The sequence below is a fragment of the Lepidochelys kempii genome, chromosome 8 (assembly GCF_965140265.1).
Source record: "Lepidochelys kempii isolate rLepKem1 chromosome 8, rLepKem1.hap2, whole genome shotgun sequence".
Taxonomy (NCBI): domain Eukaryota; kingdom Metazoa; phylum Chordata; order Testudines; family Cheloniidae; genus Lepidochelys; species Lepidochelys kempii.
This window is the reverse complement of record NC_133263.1, coordinates 85262180-85280343: the sequence shown is the minus strand read 5'-3', so window position 1 is coordinate 85280343 and position 18164 is coordinate 85262180. Positions and strand designations below refer to the sequence as shown.

The 18164-nt window shown below is 39.6% G+C and overlaps 1 protein-coding gene across 1 annotated transcript in view; it reads left to right on the top strand.

The window, feature by feature from the left end:
• TNNI3K (TNNI3 interacting kinase) overlaps window positions 1-18164 on the top strand; it is a 164204-nt gene that overhangs the window by 28795 nt on the left and 117245 nt on the right. The window contains exons 6-7 of the mRNA XM_073357332.1: window positions 4991-5089; window positions 7010-7148. Coding sequence (XP_073213433.1) covers window positions 4991-5089; window positions 7010-7148 — 238 coding nt within the window. The remainder of the gene's footprint in view (window positions 1-4990; window positions 5090-7009; window positions 7149-18164) is intronic.

The window sequence follows — 18164 nt, the reverse complement described above, 5'->3', positions numbered from 1 at the left end:
ATTTTTCTCCTGACTTCCAATCTCAAGCATCTCCAGTTTCCTCCACCTGACATCCAGTATACCCCCTTCCTTTCATACGTCATGAATGGAGAGGTCTAGTCTGAAGTTTTATTTTATTTATCTGTTACAGTCTGGCTGGCTAGAAAAATCTAATCTCATGAATTCAAGGAGACTGAATCTTCACAGCCCTGCAATTTGTCCGAAGTTTTTTTGTAGTCATTTATGCTGGTGCAAAGTCAATGTAAAATGCTACGAAATCAGGATAGTGGGGCTACCCGCACTTAGCATAGATATAGATGACTACAGAAATTGTAGGCAATGGTGAATCAGGCCCAGATCTTCTCCAGAATTTGCCTTTGTCCAAACCCTGAGGAGTGGGAGGAGAGATACCGGAATTAATGAAACTTGATACAGTAGCCATTTTAGCAGAAATTGTTCCCCAAGATGGATTTGATTAAAGGAGGCCTGTCGCAGACTAGGAGATGGAGAGTTTCCATCAGTTCTTATTTTTAAAAGAGTTCAGTTATGATTTAGATTAAGACCCTTCTTTTCTGCAGAACCAGTTCACCTGTTCCTAATCATTACACTCTTGAACCTAATTATGAAAGCATGTTAGCTGCAAAACAAGATGGAAACTATGCATTTCCAGTTCTGTAGTGTCCAAAATAGCACAAAGATGAAATCATAAGGTAGCCAGATCCTGCCCAATGGTGTGGGTGCCTTGCATCTCCCTTACAGTTTCACATAAGCAAACCTCTTTTACTTGGACTTCTCTTGCTTTCTTCAGAGTTGATCAAACATCAGCTACAAGAAATAATGTGATCAGTTTTTAAGGTGGTACACTGATGAAGGGTCTGTCTATTTGGGGGGGAAGAGTGTTTTTTCAACTGAGTTAGCTCAGTTGAACGAGTTTAACATGATTGGAAAGCCCCCTTAACACCCCTGCAGACAGTTTAACGTCTTCAAAGCTGTGCAAGCTGGTTGTGTGGTACTCTAGCTGGAAGCCTAGTTTTTTCAAAATTGCCTACAGCTGCACTGCTGCAGCCTTTTAAGTGTTGACCTACCCCTAGAATTTGAAGTCGTTGTGTCTCTTTGAAAATGAGACTTGGGCTCGTAAGTCACTTAGGCATTTTTGAAAATGTTACCCCCAATGTCTGCATGGGTGTTAAGGGAGCTTCTACCTTGGCTACAACACAACCAGCTAACACAACTGAAAAGGTGTTAAATTGTGTCTACATAGGTGATAAGGGAGTTTCAACTAACTTGACTGAGCCCCCAACCCATCTACTCAATCCAAGAGTCTGCCTTTTGAAGCAAATTGACTCTTGTAATGTAATGTATTTAAACCAACAGGTTAAAGCAATTGAGATGTTTCAAAAATATAGTGTTATTAATTAAATGATGAGGGCAAGACAATTGTCTTCCCATAATGTATCACAAAGTCACTTAAACCATTCTATGTATAATATATTCAGATAAGAAAACAAAACACCTCAGTTCCTTGGCTACCTGCTTTGGACGGAGAAACTATTCTTGTGGTACGAATGGTATATTTCAGGAAATCAGTACCTGCATTTTTCATTACTGATTTTATCTGTGACCCAACTGTGTTTATCTTATCTATTCCAATGAGGCTAGGAGAACATACAGATAGTGTGTCTCAGTTCTGTCTTCTGTCCCCAAGTCTATCAAAAAAGAATATGTTGAAACATTTCAGTAGACTTCTTCCTTAGTTAGACAACTCCTTTAATTGTAATTAGTGTTTCACAACCATTTGGAAGCTTCTTTAGGCATTTACTGCTTCATTCTGATCAAGGGTAATTGTACAACTCTTACAGACCAGCAAAGAGTTAAGAGACTTGCCAGTTTTGTGCGAAGGATCTTTACAGGACATGACTGATTATATCTATACCTGCTAAATTGGAAAGAATTAGGCCAGTGCTTGATGCTCCTCTTCTTTAAGTTTTAATGGCTTAATTAATAAAGAAGCTCTGAAAAGCATTGCAGATACTTTAGATGTGTTAACACAGGGATATACATAGGCTAATGCTGATGCATATGGCTTAATTGTTGAAGTTGTCTTTCTCATTTTAATTTTACCTACTAGAAAGTCAATATCCATTGATTTAATTTTGTTAGAAGAATTCTTATCTCCTGCCCTTCTCCAAGAGACAAAATCTTTATGTAATCTTTATGCTGCCCTTACTTCAAACCTCTCACAAGCAGACTGAAGTGCCTCCTTTCCCTGGAAGGCATTCAGTCCCCATGGGCAGGGACCTTCTTCCACGACCCATTTTCCGAGGAGGGTGGGTTCCTCAGCCACCCCCCATCCCTCTGGGTCCCCTAACACTTCCTCCATTTCCTTTTTAATCTCATCCCAGGTTGACCTCTGCACCTGGTATGGGCCCTGGTTCTTCCTTATCCATTTATCCAAAAAATCCTTTACCCTGGCTTGCCAGAACCCACAACTACCATCGTGAGAGTTCGCGATACCCCCTCCAAGCAGCTGCGCAGACCATTGGGGAGGGGGACTTACAGGCTGCCACTCACCTATCCGATGCGATGTATTCAAGTCACGGCACCAAGATGTTAGGGGGCTTATTCCTTCACCCACGTACTTCCCTGGTCCTTCTTGCATGAACAGAGAGCAACAATACCTGAAGTCCAAAGGTGCAAACAATTCGATGTTTTTGTGGGTGAACTTCCAGCAAGCATGATTCCAGTTTCCTTCCTTTGTGTCCCCCTTCGCAGCTCTGACACCACAGAGCTTTACCTGTGTCCCTGTTCCCATTCCTGCCCTTAGCTAAACATGATTCCAATTTCCCCATTCCCATTTCCCACTCAGCCACCCACCCATCCACTTCCTGATTGACTGCAGACTATATAGTAAAACTTGAGTTCTGTTTAGCTATACCTTAACCAATCATTTTACTGAAATTTAACTAACCAATCTTAACATATTGTAACATGATTATTTAACCAATTATATCCCACCACCTTAATTAGTTTACACCCAGCAAAATTAATTATACAGCAGACAGGAACAATCACAGAACCAGACAGAGATTATACAGACAAACAATGGGGAAATGGGGACTACAGTGATAGAACAACAAAGAAATGAGGATTTCACACCCCAGCTATTGATAAGTGAGTTCTTGCCAGACAGGATGCTATCAAACTAAGTTTCCTTTTACATCTTCGAGGCACTTCCCTTTCTCTGGAGGCATAGGCATTATCAGGACAGGATTGTATTCCTAACAGCCCAATAGCACCTTATTTCAATGTGACTAGGTTGGAATGTGAGGATGTGACCAGTCCTTCCCAGTTTATGGCTGCCTCTGTTGCTTAGCCAAAGGCCTTAGCCTAAAAACAGGGCCTCAGACTGTCACAGTAAGAGAAATCCCTGACACAGACAGACACTGATTTTGATTCTTTCTTTTATACCTCTATAACTAGCTAAGTGATAAGAATACACCTAAATTCTTAGAGTATAGGCCTTTACAGACAGGCCTGAATATCTATATCCTAACAATACCCTTCCATGCATCCTGTTCTCAGACCTGCAGATTCAGGTTCTCTTCTGCTCAAGTGGGCCTTTCAGTGTTTGGGACATTTTTAGAAGGTGATAAATGCCTTCAGAACCTATTGAAGTCAATGGGATTTGAGGAGGCTCTGTATGTGGCAGGAGTAGTCCCTAAAACACTAGTCTTAGGGAGGCTTACAGCCAATGTTAGCGTGAAATAATTAAACATAAGGGAAAATGAATTAAGTATGGTATGGAAAGGGCTTTGCACAGAAAATTCACTCAGTGAAGCATATCAACAAAATATTTTTCAATTTAAATAGTCTAAAGAAATAATCCCTGAACACTAATGTTGCTTAGTAACAGGTCTTACTTGTTCCGTCAGTACTTGTGAGTGATGGATTCAAATGACCGGCCTCTTTGTAGCCTGTGTGAAATGAATTGATGGTCTCAGTCCAGTTACTAGTTGACAGGCGCCCACATCACAAATGATTCATCATGTCTGGCACTAATTGGGACCATCACTGGCAGTGTCAGCAGAGAGAAGGAGTGAATAGCAGTGGAATCTACACTATCCACTCATCCTTTCACTAGAGGTGGTCCCTTTATGTCACCATTGAGGCACATGAATAGGTTGAGCTGGAATGTTTTTTCCCTGCTGCTCCCCATGCTGTGGATAATTTCTAGGGTTCTCACTCCAGCACCTTTCACAATCATGAGACTCACATGCAGGCTATAAGAAAAAGCAATAGCATTCCATAAAACTGTGTGTAGAATTATGCAAATGATCTGTAGCACAAGACCCTGAGTGGGTATAAAGACTCCCTTGAGCTTCAAAAAAATAACAGTGCTTAGGCTTCAATAAATAATCCAAAATGGTTTAATTCAAATTTCCATTTTGACAGTTATTCAGAAGGCCAATGCTTCAAAATTAATAGCTGCTCGACCAAACCGTTGGCCTTCAGAATGACTAAGAGAGTGAAAATTTGAAAGAAACCACTTTGGTTATTTATTGAAGTCTAAGGGTTATTATCTTCTAAAGTACACTGAAGTCTTTACACATTGAGTGAATTATACTTGTGAATTTACCTGCATGCATTTAAATTTAAAGGGGTCTTTTATTTTCTTTTAAGAACTGTGATATGTTTATTGGTGTTTGTTCATGAAGCCTCAAAGAAAATTAAAGGCTATTCTGAGCTTTCTGAGTCAGTCATTTCTGGGCCTCTCCCTTCACAAATCAGGCTTTTTATTGGCAAATACATTTTCAGGTTTATTTATAAGGCATCAGTGACATTCAGTGTTCAGTTATAGTACTGTAAGTTAATCACTTTTATATGCTGTATGGACTTCTCCACCTTTATAAGTTGGTGTTTGTTCTTTCTTGGCATAATGTTAGAGAATTTTATTAGAAGGTGACCACATACAGAGCTTCTAATTGGAATCTTTTATTTCTTTTTCTTCTAGGCTGTGGATATACTTTTGCAGCATGGAGCTTATGTCAATGTTCAAGATGCAGTGTTTTTCACCCCATTACACATTGCCGCATACTATGGCCATGAACAGGTAATTAACGGGCAGAATCTGACAAAGATGAAAGAGTGCACTCACAACAAGCCTCATGCAGGTTTACTGTCAGCCAACCTGTCTTTATATTTGGAAGGGTCCTACTAAAGAGAGGCTGCACAGATTTCACATCCTTAAGTTATGCCTTTAACTATATCCGACATTTTCATGTGTTTGAAAGTTCATGGGAATGTGGCTATTCATGTTTTAACTACCCACTGCTAGGATCACCAGCCAAATTTACTACCCCGCAAAAGAGTTCTTGAAATTAGATGCTATTCATGAGAGAGAGTTTTTCTAACCTATAACAGGGCTTCTCATCCAGAGATACAATTCATACAATGCTGAACCTTGAAGCTGCCATGTATCCATTAGGTGTATCAGTTTAAATACCTCTACATGACCCATGGTACTCAATAACAAAAGGATTGGTGCACCTTTGTTTTAATGGGTGAAATCCAGGCCCCATGAAAGTTAATGGGAAAACTCCTAGTGGATCCAATGAAGCCAGGATTTCACCCAGTGTGTTGTGGATGGAAAGGGCCAAATCTTGCTTGTCTTATTCTCACCAGCAGTGAAATTTTAAAAAAGCACTGAAGACTTGGCCCTAAATTATCATCAGACCCTCCTAATCCCATTTTTCTTTGCTAATATAGAAGTGTCTGTGGCTTAGTGGGCAATATACTCATTTGCACTGTAGGAGATCCTTGGGTTCAGAAGTAGCCTTGTGTCTGTGTTGGCTTATGTGAGTCAGTCCCTGTGTCTTTCTTTTCGTGGAAACATGCATATGCTGGGATATTTTCAGAGTTTCAAAGCATGACCTCTAGGTAGAGTATATTTTTCATTTCACTGAAGTTTACTTAGAGTGCGTTGGAGAGTCATTCCCAGGAAAATGCCTTTGAAAGGACAGACTCCAAGAGAACAGATGATTGAAAACTCTATACTTCTATGGTTCAATAACAGATGTGCACAAAGCATGCATTCATGCACCCTCCTTTTTTTATATATTCGCCTCATCATCCAATAACATTAAGAAACTCTTTACATGTTGGGCTGAGAGATTAGTTTGCTTATTTCCCGTGAATCACTTTTGAACAAATAGTCACAGTCTCATGAAATTATGCTAAAATGCATATGGTGCTTTTGTGATAAGGGACTCTACTTTCTGAAGGAAGCTACAGCTCGACATAGCTAATTTATGGATGTTAAGGACATTCACTTTATTATGCTGACTAGGTCAGTTAAACAAATAAGTGTGTCTTTTTCCCAACCCCTTGCTATCCATATCATTTTTTAAAATGAACTGACATTTGCTAGTGAACAATGTAATATTTTAGATATATAACTTACAAATGGAATTTATAATGAGTTTCATGAAAATAAATTATATATACCTACATAACCCAGTTTTAATTTAAAAAAATAAAGCTTTCTCACTCAAGATGTTATGAAATCCAATACAGAGTAAACTTTAACACAAGAACTAAGGATTACCAAATGAAATTAATTAGTAGCAGGTTTAAAACAAATAAAAGGAAGTATTTCTTCGCACAATGCACAGTCAAGTTGTGGAACTGCTTGCCAGAGGATGTTGTGAAGGCCAAGACTATAACAGGGTTCAAAAAAGAACTAGATAAATTCCTGAAGGATACGTCCATCAATGGCTATTAGCCAGGATGGGCAGGGATGGTGTCCTCAGCCTTTGTTTGCCAGAAGCTGGGAATGGGCGACAGGGAATAAATCATCTGATGATTACCTGTTCTTTCCCTCTGGGGCACCTGGCATTGGCCACTGTCTCAAGACAGGATACTGGGCTAGATGGACCTTTGGTCTTATGCAGTATGGCCATTCTTATGTTCTGGTTTCATTGAAATGTTTGTTTTCGCTTGATGTTCTAATTTACATTGATGAAATATTTAGGTTAACCGCCTCTTGCTGAAGTTTGGTGCTGATGTGAATGTGAGCGGGGAAGTTGGAGACAGACCCCTCCACTTAGCTTCTGCCAAAGGGTTTCTTAATATTGCAAAACTCTTGATGGAAGAGGGCAGCAAGGCAGATGGTAAGGGAAGATTTTAAAAGCACATTAAAATTATATTTTGTATATAGTGTCAAGTACTGACACATACTTTGCACCAACCTTGGATTTTGCTTTCTGATACTGTGTGTGTATGTGTGTTTGTGTAATGAAGTTGGTGAAAAGTGCAAAAAAAATTCTGGGAATATTTATTTACATTCTAAATATGCTTTGTCTATGTTTCTGCCTCCTTTGTGTTGGCTTCTCATGAATAAGCTAGAGAATTAGTTTATTGGCAAAAGTGCTCATAGAAATAGTGAGTTGCAAGTGAATGCTGGAGAATATTAGGGGGAAACAAATTTGAAATCCTAGTCAAAAGTACTCACAGTGGAAATTTATTTCTAAGAGTTATGCTGGTCTGACCGAAGAAGAAGAAAGAAACCATGTGATATATGTGTCCAGTCTAAACAACTCAGATTTTGAATATCAAATACCCACAATAAACTGTTAGTGAACAAGCTACAGATGAAGGATATTAAGTAGAAATTATGTGGTAAATATTTTCAAGTAATAATGAGGAAACCATAATCTGTTCACGCACAATTTGTGAACAGAAAAAGAAATGGAATGTTTGTAATACATTATTCATTATAAAATTTTCACGTGTAATTTAAGTTTGTGTGTCTGTGTGTGTTTAATACATGATCGGGTGGAATGGTGTGAAGGTTTGTTGGCATAAATATTTGCATTATTCCCAAACTGAACATTCTGAGTGAGTGTTACAGATCATACCAAGCTAATGCCAATAAAACTGCTACACAATTCTACACCATTATACATTCTGTATATGCCATAGATTAAGCAAAAGAAAAAAATTGTGTTGTGGAAATGTATGTCAGGGTTTCTTTCATCCCACTAGTTGTAAAACTATGTGCTTTAATTACCATGGACTAGATTTGCTGTTCTCTTTCAGCTCCTTTATATAGCTTCAATAATATAAAGGGCACAAAACTTACCAGAAAAGGCTCCCGGTAAAACTCCCTGGGTAAGGAGGTTCCCTGTACAGTGCAGAGACAGGAAAATGAGTCTATATCAATCCCACTCCAAACCTTTCTTGGGGTGGGACATACTTGGGGTGGGAGGGATTGCATGGGCAGAGTGCTGCTGTGTTCCAACTGTTCTCCATTGTGGAACACCTGCTAGGGGGCTGTTGCAGCTAAGCATAAATTAGAATAGCCCTAAAGCTGAAAACTCAGCAGACACAAAAGTGGCTTAATGACATCTTTGCTACCCCACTCTCACCTCCCTCATTTCCTGAGCTTAGTGTCAAGTGGGAGGAAAAGAGAGGCTTGTCCCATGAGTCTGTTAGTAAAGGGCCTGTGAGGAGAGGAGTACCATAAATAATACATTTGTAAAACCTCTTCTAAAATAACCTAAGCTAGCTTATCTACACACAAAATTGTTGTGGCATCCTCGCCATCCTGGGACCTTCCGCTGCTAGAAGCAAGTGCTGTGGCTCTTTAAAGGGGACTCTGCTCTTGCCAGGAGCATAAAGCTCCCATGTCTAGCTCTGCAGAATCATGAGATGTTGGGTCTTAATCCTGGTATCTGTGCAGGACCGACTACTGCCTCTTCTGGACATGAGGTCTGTATAATTTTGGGAGGGAGAGAGAGACATGAGCTTTTTTCTGGTAGGCTGATTTTTGTCTTATTAAATGGTGACTCTTTGAAGCTGCTCAGAGATTTGGGATGACAGAGGAAGTCAGACTGTTTAAGTGGTGAGCAGAGTGTGGGTGAGACAGTCAAAGGTACGGGATAACTACAATATATTGGATACTTTTGCAATTCATCACAACTCTGCAATTTATCTTGAGGATGCCTCTACTACATATCTGTCTTTGTGATACTCATGTGATAGATACACACACAAATATCTGTAGCCACCTTGAAAACTATTATAAATACTAAAACTTGTAATTAACTAGCTAAAAAATGTATGTGAAATGTATTAGTTCAGATGTTCTTGTAGACAAATTGGACACAGCCCTATATTCAAGTGATTGAAAGGGATATTTCTCATCTTTAGATATAGGACAAAAAAAAGAGCTTGGAAAAGTGACAGCATATGGTCCGAAAAAAGTACTTATTTTTAATAAAGCTATTGACTTTAATATTACTACCATTAACACACTTATATCCCAAATACATTGCATAAATTCCTGGCCCCATAGAGTCAGTGGGAAAACTTCCATTGATTTCTGTTGAGTCAGGATTTTGCCCAGGGAGACACTCTCCATGTGATCTTGAGAGAGCTAATTAAAAGCAAAATGGAAGGGGATGGGGCAATTGGCATTTGCTACAAGAATCCTACATATTATAGTAAGAACAAAGTTATCAAAATTATTCAAGTTCAATCTCACAATCTAGAACCCCATTCAATGTCTTCTGACAATCAATATTCATAGCTAGTCATTAATTAACACAATGAAACAGCAGACAAAGCATAAAAAGGATTCCATCTATCCATATTTGAAAATCATATAAAATTCCCAGTCTCGTAATCCTTAGTCAGTTCCTGATCCAATGCCCATTGAAGTCAATGGGAATCTTTCAGTTAATTTCAGTAGGAGGTGGTCATTGTGGAAGTTTTGTATATGTGAGTACTGCATTCTCAAGCCTGCAGTAAATGGCCTAAATTCTAAATCCTAAATTCAGGAAAGCACTTGAGCATGTGCTGAAATCCATCCCTATTCATGACAGCACTTAAGCATATGCATAACTTCCATAAACTTCAGTGGATTATGAGCACATGCTTAGAGTTAAGCACATGATTCAGTGCTGTTCTGAATAAAAATGTTGTCCTGAATTGGGGTCTCTCTCTCTATATATGTGTGGGTATATCTATATCTATTCTAATCTCGCTTTCGCTCTCATATCTATCGATATACTATCCTTTGCTAAATAACCACACAGTACAAAAGGCAATCGTCCATATGTCTTTTTCCTTTGATTATTTCACATAGGACTCAGGTTTTCTGTGCACAGCTCCAAAATCAGTGGTGCCAAAAACAGCATCATTCATATACATGATTTCCACAATATCATAGACCTGTTCTGCAAGTGACACTGTTAACTGTGTCTGCACCCACACTCCTCCTACTTACTGGTATCTGGGAGTATAAATTTAACATGTTCTCTGAGAGTCATGAATGTATTACATCCCTCCTACTCACTCATTAGAAAAAAATGGGGAAACAGCATGACTCAGATTTGTAAATATGTTTTGAACAGTGAGCCCTTGATATTTAAGTCTTGATATGTGCGCACTGAACCAGTATAATTATAATAAAGGGGGAGAGGGAGAGGAGAAGAGATGTGCATTCACTATACAAGGCTGTAAAAGGCTTATTATCACTTAGTTAATATATTCCAAAAGAAGAGGAAATTAGGGCCCCCTTCAAGATTATTTATTTTAAAATTTGTACATTCCTCAATTGAAAAAGCAAAGAAAGCTGAAAATGTCTTACCCCCAAAGTACTACATTTTGAAACTTGAAATCACCATGGTAACAGAGGAAGAACTCATAAACATTTAGGAATAAAAATAATTCATGATATAAAATTAGCCAAAGGAATCTGAAAACAGATTCAGAAATTCAGCAATATGTTTCATGAGTTTGACTTCTTCGTTTTAATATATACTGACTTGGTTGGACATTTAATTCATATCTCTCAGGACTCTGAAATAGAGAAAGAAAAGCAGTGACCACTGCAACATAATGAAAAGGTCAAAATATGGCCAAACTTTACTAACATCTACAAAATCCAGGGTGTGCCAATGTTCTACTTCATCTCCATCATAGAGATATATAAAAGGAAATACACAAATGCATTATTCATGTATTTTATATTGTAACCAATAGGCTGCAAGCAGAGTGCACTCTCTCTCCAAATGCTAGTCCTATAGTTTGTTTACATGGAATTCCCTGACATGCAATATAAACACTATTGGAAGCGAACTCTTAGTAAAATAACCAGATAAATAAAACATTTTTCTTAAATATTGTGGCCCTACCAAGACAGTGGCAGTGCATTTTGATCAGATTCTTATAAACTCTCAATTTATTTAAGGCCACTAATACATTTTAAAAGTCTAATTTACCTTTATGAACTATTATCACTTGAAATTCCCTTAATATTGAAAATATCTAATTGCTGACCTTGATTTGTTTAGCATGAAAAATCTCATTTTTGTATGTTTTTTCATGTTTTTATCTTTCTCTCCTCTTTTCATCACTCCCTCTGTGCTCCCATTATTTTAATATACTGTTTATATTATGTATGTATTCATTATTTTTACGTATTTGCATTATGTTGTATCTCGGTAAGTTCAATATCTATTTTAAAAAATCCAAATAAAACTGTATAATAGTAGAAAATGCTTTATTATTAGGTTAAATACAAAACATGCAGATTTTGGATCAGATCCCACAAACATTTCTTCATGTCAGAAATCCTTACACATGTGAGTAGTTTCATAGTCAATGCTACTATTCATGTAACTTGATCCTTCTGTCATGTGACAATGGTAAAGAATCACTTTCTTCTAACACTGAACAAGGAACTTTCTTAGAATAAGAAGAGAGAACTATCCCTAAAGTAACACACACACACATCATATTTCACTGTAGAACTTCTTTCCTCATCTCCCTGCTGCCTCTCTTTCTGCTACAGATTGAAAGAAACACAACACATCCCTTCAAGAGAGTTTTGTCCAGCTGATTCATTTAGCTGATAAAATCCTAGGACTGTAGACTCTAGTTTAATAGTCTTCAGGTTCTTCTCAACAGCATTATCTCCATTCACTAAAGGAACATTTCAGGTAGAGTCATATAGCAATTCTGCTGGGTTTGGAACATCTGAAGATGCCACCTGTTTCTTCCATGCTGCTGAGTATCTTGATCAGTCTCCCTCTTGGATGCAGAATGAAGACTCTTGGAATATTGGTGCATCTATGCCCTATAACAACAGCAGGTGCTGTCCTATTTTATTCTGTCTCCAGGATTATCAAGACTGGATAAACTTTGATATTCATTCTGATGGCTGAAGAAGAAAGACTGAGACCTTTTATATTTATTGTTTCTCAGCTTCACATCCTTTGAACAGGGTCACTTAGGTGGAAGATTTGCCTCTGAGTTTGACAATATTATTCTTAACTGTGGACTCATAAGCAGCTGAACTGTCTTACTTTGGTGCCTGCTATGGGGGTTTCCCTATTAACTCAGCAGAACATGGAGGCAAGGTTCACATTTATATTTTTAGAATGTTCTCTTTTAGATTCTGTTCCCTCAAGAGAGGTGGGAGTTGGAAGTAATATTCTTGAAATCATTGTTTCTCAAAAGCGTGGAATTCTAAATTGGTAGATTGTGGTCTGTTATGGGTAACTATTCCTTCAAAATGAGAAAAGATGCCTTTTATCTGTTTTGCAACCTAGTGGGTATAGTAAGAAGTAGAATCTCTACAAGTCTAGAAAAGTAGTCAATAGCTAGTAGACAAGATGTCCTTTGTCTTTACACAGGTATAATGCATTTTTTTTCTTCTGCCTTTTATGAAGCCCATATCAGTGACCATGGTTCAGCCTAGTAGATTGCTGCAGTGGTTGTCAAACATGTATTCATTGCCTGTGTAGGTCCTATGGGTTTTTAAGAAAGCTCATGCTCAAATAAATTGGTTAGTCTCTAAGGTGCCACAAGTACTCCTTTTCTTTTTGCGAATACAGACTAACACGGCTGTTCCTCTGAAACCTGTAATTAACCTAGGAAACTTATCTGCCCCTTCAGACTACTGAACCTTACCCTGGGTTGTGGCTCATCTTGTTAAAAGTCTCTCTGCAATCACAATCACCTCTGCCAATTAAAGTTAAATTGAAATTAGATAGATTTTAAGATTAACAGGACAAGCCCCTTTGTTTTTGAATACAGATCCCTGTAAACAGGTATCACTCACCATCACTTGGGCTATTTCCTTGGCTCCTTTTTTTTTTGATTCTGCTAGTTGTCAGTTGCCATACCTGTCATATTTCTGCCCACGTTATTTGATGGTCTGAAAGGTAATTTTTTATTGTGCTTCTCTTTTTTCCCAATTGGAATTTATTCTTTTCTTCTTTATTTACCATGCATCTACTATTTTCTTGCTGGCTGACTTACATTTTGCTGTCTCAGACTGCCACACCAGCAGCACCAGCTGTCCCAGGGTTAGCTCAGACATTACTGGTGATTTTTCTAAAAGTTCCTTTTTTAAAATCCAACTGTTAGAAGATCTCTATACATTCTTCCTTACTGATGCCAAAATCACAATGCATTCCCTGTTCCTATCATTACCTTATGAAAGCTTTCATGCTTTCTCTGGGCCTCTGCTCCCTTGGGGAATATATCCCTGTTTGTCTACTACATTCCTTTTGGGAATGAAAATGCTCATTGCATTTTTTAAAAAACAATGTCAATGTTATTCTTATCTCCCACCTCAGCAAAAGGAAATGCTTTATAAATAGTTTCAGCTTCACTCTCCAGGGCATAAATGAACGTGCCAAGCTGTGCTTCACCACGCTCTCCGTGCTTGCTCTTTGTTGTGGTTTGGAGTGTGGAGAAGCACTCCTGCCTCTCAGGCCACTTGGAGGGCTTATCAAACTGAAAGTCTTCCAGGACAGTTGAACTTTGACATTTTATTTCCTTCTCATTTATAGTAGTTCCAAATGAGTTAGCCTCTGGCACCATGACAGATGACAATAGTAAGACATCAAAGGTGACACAATAGAGCTATACAGAATAATGAATGGTCTAGAGAGAAATGAAACTGTAGGCTATTTACCCCTTCTCAGAATACAAAAACAAAAGGACAGTTGATGGACCTGAAAAGCAAAAAACTGAATACTGATTTTGCACAATGCATAACTAACCCATGAAACTTATTGCCACAATAGATCATTGAAGCCAAGAGCTTGTAGGCTCCAAAAGGGTGGAGAACAATTTATAGGGGTACTGTGAACATCCACAGTTACTTTAGATCAGTGATACTCAGACCTCAGATACTCAGTGGTTAAGGAGCCGAATTAGTGATCAGCATTACCCAAAAGAACCAAAGTAATGTGAATTCATGGTTTCATTTACTATATCAATTTGTGTACATGTACACACACACACATACACAGCAAAATGACTGACCAAGTATTCTACAATTGGTTAATAACATAGTAAAAGCATTCTGATTGGTTAATAACTTAGATTGATTAATAATTAAATCACAGTGTTTTAATATCATGTGTTGCGAAGAGCCATAGGAGACACATTAAAAATACTTTGTGGCTCCCAAGCTTCAGCAGCTAATTGAGAGGATTAGGAAGAAACTTCCTCAGTAGAAGTTACTACTTACAGGAGGAAGATTTTGTCTGATATTGTATTTCAATTAAAATAGCATTTTTGCTAATTTTTTGAGTGCTAACTGAAACAAAGCCCTAATTCAGCAAAGCATTTAGGAATATATGACTCAAAGCTTCAAGAGAGAAATCCTGACCCTACTGAAGTCAATGGGAGATTTGCCATTGACTTCAGTGGGACCAGGATTTCACCCCAACTCTTCTGAAGTTCACCCATTGCTAATTAGTATAATCTGTCCCCCAAGATTTTTTTTAGAAAACTATATTAACTAAACTGGGAAATAATAATCCTACAGAAGTTTAGAGCATTGGTTTCACAACAGGACCCTTGGTGGATTTGAATTATTTTTAGAAGTATTTAAAATTAATTCATTTTAATTTTGCTTTCCTTCTCAGGCTTATACAGTTACATGGTAACTAAGGCAACTGGCTTTACAGGTGGAGGAAGGCAAGAAATTGTCTCAATACATTTTAAAAAATTCTCTCTAAAACATTTGTAGATTATATCTTTTGTAAAATATATGCCACCACATACAAAATCCATGACACTGCTATAAAATGTTACTGCCTTTCAAGAATAATGCAACCATCCCAAACTCTCATACAGTGGTATGTCTTCCATGTATAATTATGTACAAGAGACAGAGATAGAGACTGTCCCTGCCTCAAAATTTCTTATTCCAATCCTGCAAAGATTTATGTACCTGCTTAACATCACTCAAAAGAGTAGTTCCATATCTTGGACCATTCCTGGGTGTAAAGTAAAATGTGTGTACCTTTCTTTTTAATCTCTCCTCTGAAGCATCAGGAATGGCCATGACTAGAGATGGGACATTGGAGGTGGGAGGCTCAGGGCTCTGAAGTGGCCAAGCATCCTCTCTTGCAAGTGCTTGGCTGGCTGGTTCTTGCCCACATGCTCAGGGTTTAACTGGTCACCATATGTGGGGTTGGGAAGGAATTTTCTCCTCAATCAGATTGGCAGTGTCCTAATGAGGTTTTTACCTTCCTCTTCAGTGAGTGGGTGCAGGTCACTTGGCAGGATTATCTGGGTATATCTCACATGATCATTTCCCTGCCATTGTGGGGCCCTAGGGCACTGATGTACCTTGGTCCCTCCTGTTCTCTGTGTGTGGCTCATAATAGTCTAGTATCCTGTGGGCTTTAGTCTAATTTTGAGGATTTGGGTTTAGCATGCCAGTGGAGTCTGTATAATAAAGGAAGTCAGACTAGATTCTCTGGTGGTCCATTCTGGCCTTAAACTCTATGACTCTAAGACTTTGCAGGATTGAGGTCTAGAACATTGCCATACGGGAAAGGGGAAAACTTGGGAAACCCAGAAGAGGGAAATACCTTTTTTCTTTGTTTGCTTTTTATAAATGATTTTTATTAATGCCATGAAACACTATATCCTTATTTGTGTCTTCTGTACTTCTGTTTTCATCTTTTTTTCTGTCACTCTGTAATTGCTACTGGTTCCATGGTTCTAATACTGGTACTTAAGGAGCATAATATAGTCTTTAAAAATAACTCTGGATTTCCACTCCAGAGAACAGCAATGAAAGATTTTCTTCCTGATTTTTTTAGTGAATGAATTTTGTTCTTCTCATTTGAAATAATTCAGGTGGTTGTTTTCTTATGCCTAACACCTTTGGATCATAGTTTTGTTTCACAATGTTAATACACTGGCAGTAATCCACTTTCTAAGGGTCACTAAGGGTATGTCTACACTACGGAATTAGGTCGAATTTATAAAAGTCAGTTTTTTAGAAATCAGTTTTATATATTCGAGTGTGTGTGTCCCCACAGAAAATGCTCTAAGTGCATTAAGTGCATTAACTCAGCGGAGTGCTTCCACAGTGCCGAGGCTAGAGTCGACTTCCAGAGCGTTGCACTGTGGATAGCTATTCCACAGTTCCCACAGTCTCCGCTGCCCATTGGAATTCTGGGTTGAGATCCCAATGCCTGATGGGGCTAAAACATTGTCGCGGGTGGTTCTGGGTACATATCATCAGGCCCCCCTTCCCTCCCTCCCTCCCTCCCTCTGTGAAAGCAAGGGCAGACAATCATTTCGTGCCTTTTTTCCTGAGTTACCTGTGCAGACACCATACCACGGCAAGCATGGAGCCTGCTCAGGTAACCGTCACCCTATGTCTCCTGGGTGCTGGCAGACGTGGTACTGCATTGCTACACAGTAGCAGCAACCCATTGCCTTGTGGCAGCAGACGGTGCAATACGACTGGTAGCCGTCATCATCATGACCGAGGTGCTCCTGGCCACGTCAGCCGGGACCGCCTGGACAGACATGGGCGCAGGGACTAAATTTGGAGTGACTTGACCAGGTCATTCTCTTTAGTCCTGCAGTCAGTCCTATTGAACCATCTTATGGTGAGCAGGCAGGCGGTATGGATTGCTAGCAGTCGTACTGTACCATCTTCTGCTGGGCAGGCAAGAGATGAGGATGGCTAGCAGTCGTATTGTACCATCTTCTGCCAAGCAGGCAAGAGATGAGGATGGCTAGCAGTCGTATTGTACCATCTTCTGCCGAGCAGCCATGAGATGTGGATGGCATGCAGTCCTTCTGCACCGTCTGCTGCCAGCCAAAGATGTAAAAGATAGATGGAGTGGAAATAGACCAGATTTGTTTTGTACTCATTTGCTTCCCCCCCTCCCCTGTCTAGGGGACTCATTCCTCTAGGTCACACTGTAGTCACTCACAGGGAAGGTGCAGCGAGGTAAATCTAGCCATGTATCAATCAGAGGCCAGACTAACCTCCTTGTTCCAATAAGAACAATAACTTAGGTGCACCATTTATTATTGGAACCCTCCGTGAAGTCCTGCCTGAAATACTCCTTGATGTAAAGCCACCCCCTTTGTTGATTTTAGCTCCCTGAAGCCAACCCTGTAAGCCGTGTCGTCAGTTGCCCCTCACTCCGTCAGAGCAACGGCAGACAATCGTTCCGCGCCTTTTTTCTGTGCGGACGCCATACCAAGGCAAGCATGGAGGCTGCTCAGCTCACTTTGGCAATTAGGAGCACATTAAACACCACACGCATTATCCAGCAGTATATGCAGCACCAGAACCTGGCAGAGCGATACCGGGCAAGGAGGCGACGTCAGCGCGGTCACGTGAGTGATCAGGACATGGACACAGATTTCTCTGAAAGCATGGGCCCTGCCAATGCATGCATCATGGTGCTAATGGGGCAGGTTCATGCTGTGGAATGCCGATTCTGGGCTTGGGAAACAAGCACAGACTGGTGGGACCGCATAGTGTTGCAGGTCTGGGACAATTCCCAGTGGCTGTGAAACTTTCGCATGCATAAGGGCACTTTCATGGAACTTTGTGACTTGCTTTCCCCTGCCCTGAAGCGCATGAATACCAAGATGAGAGCAGCCCTCACAGTTGAGAAGCGAGTGGCGATAGCCCTGTGGAAGCTTGCAACGCCAGACAGCTACCGGTCAGTTGGGAATCAATTTGGAGTGGGCAAATCTACTGTGGGGGCTGCTGTGATGCAAGTAGCCCACGCAATCAAAGATCTGCTGATATCAAGGGAAATAGCCCACGCAATCAAAGATCTGCTGATATCAAGGGAAATGACCCTGAGAAATGTGCAGGTCATAGTGGATGG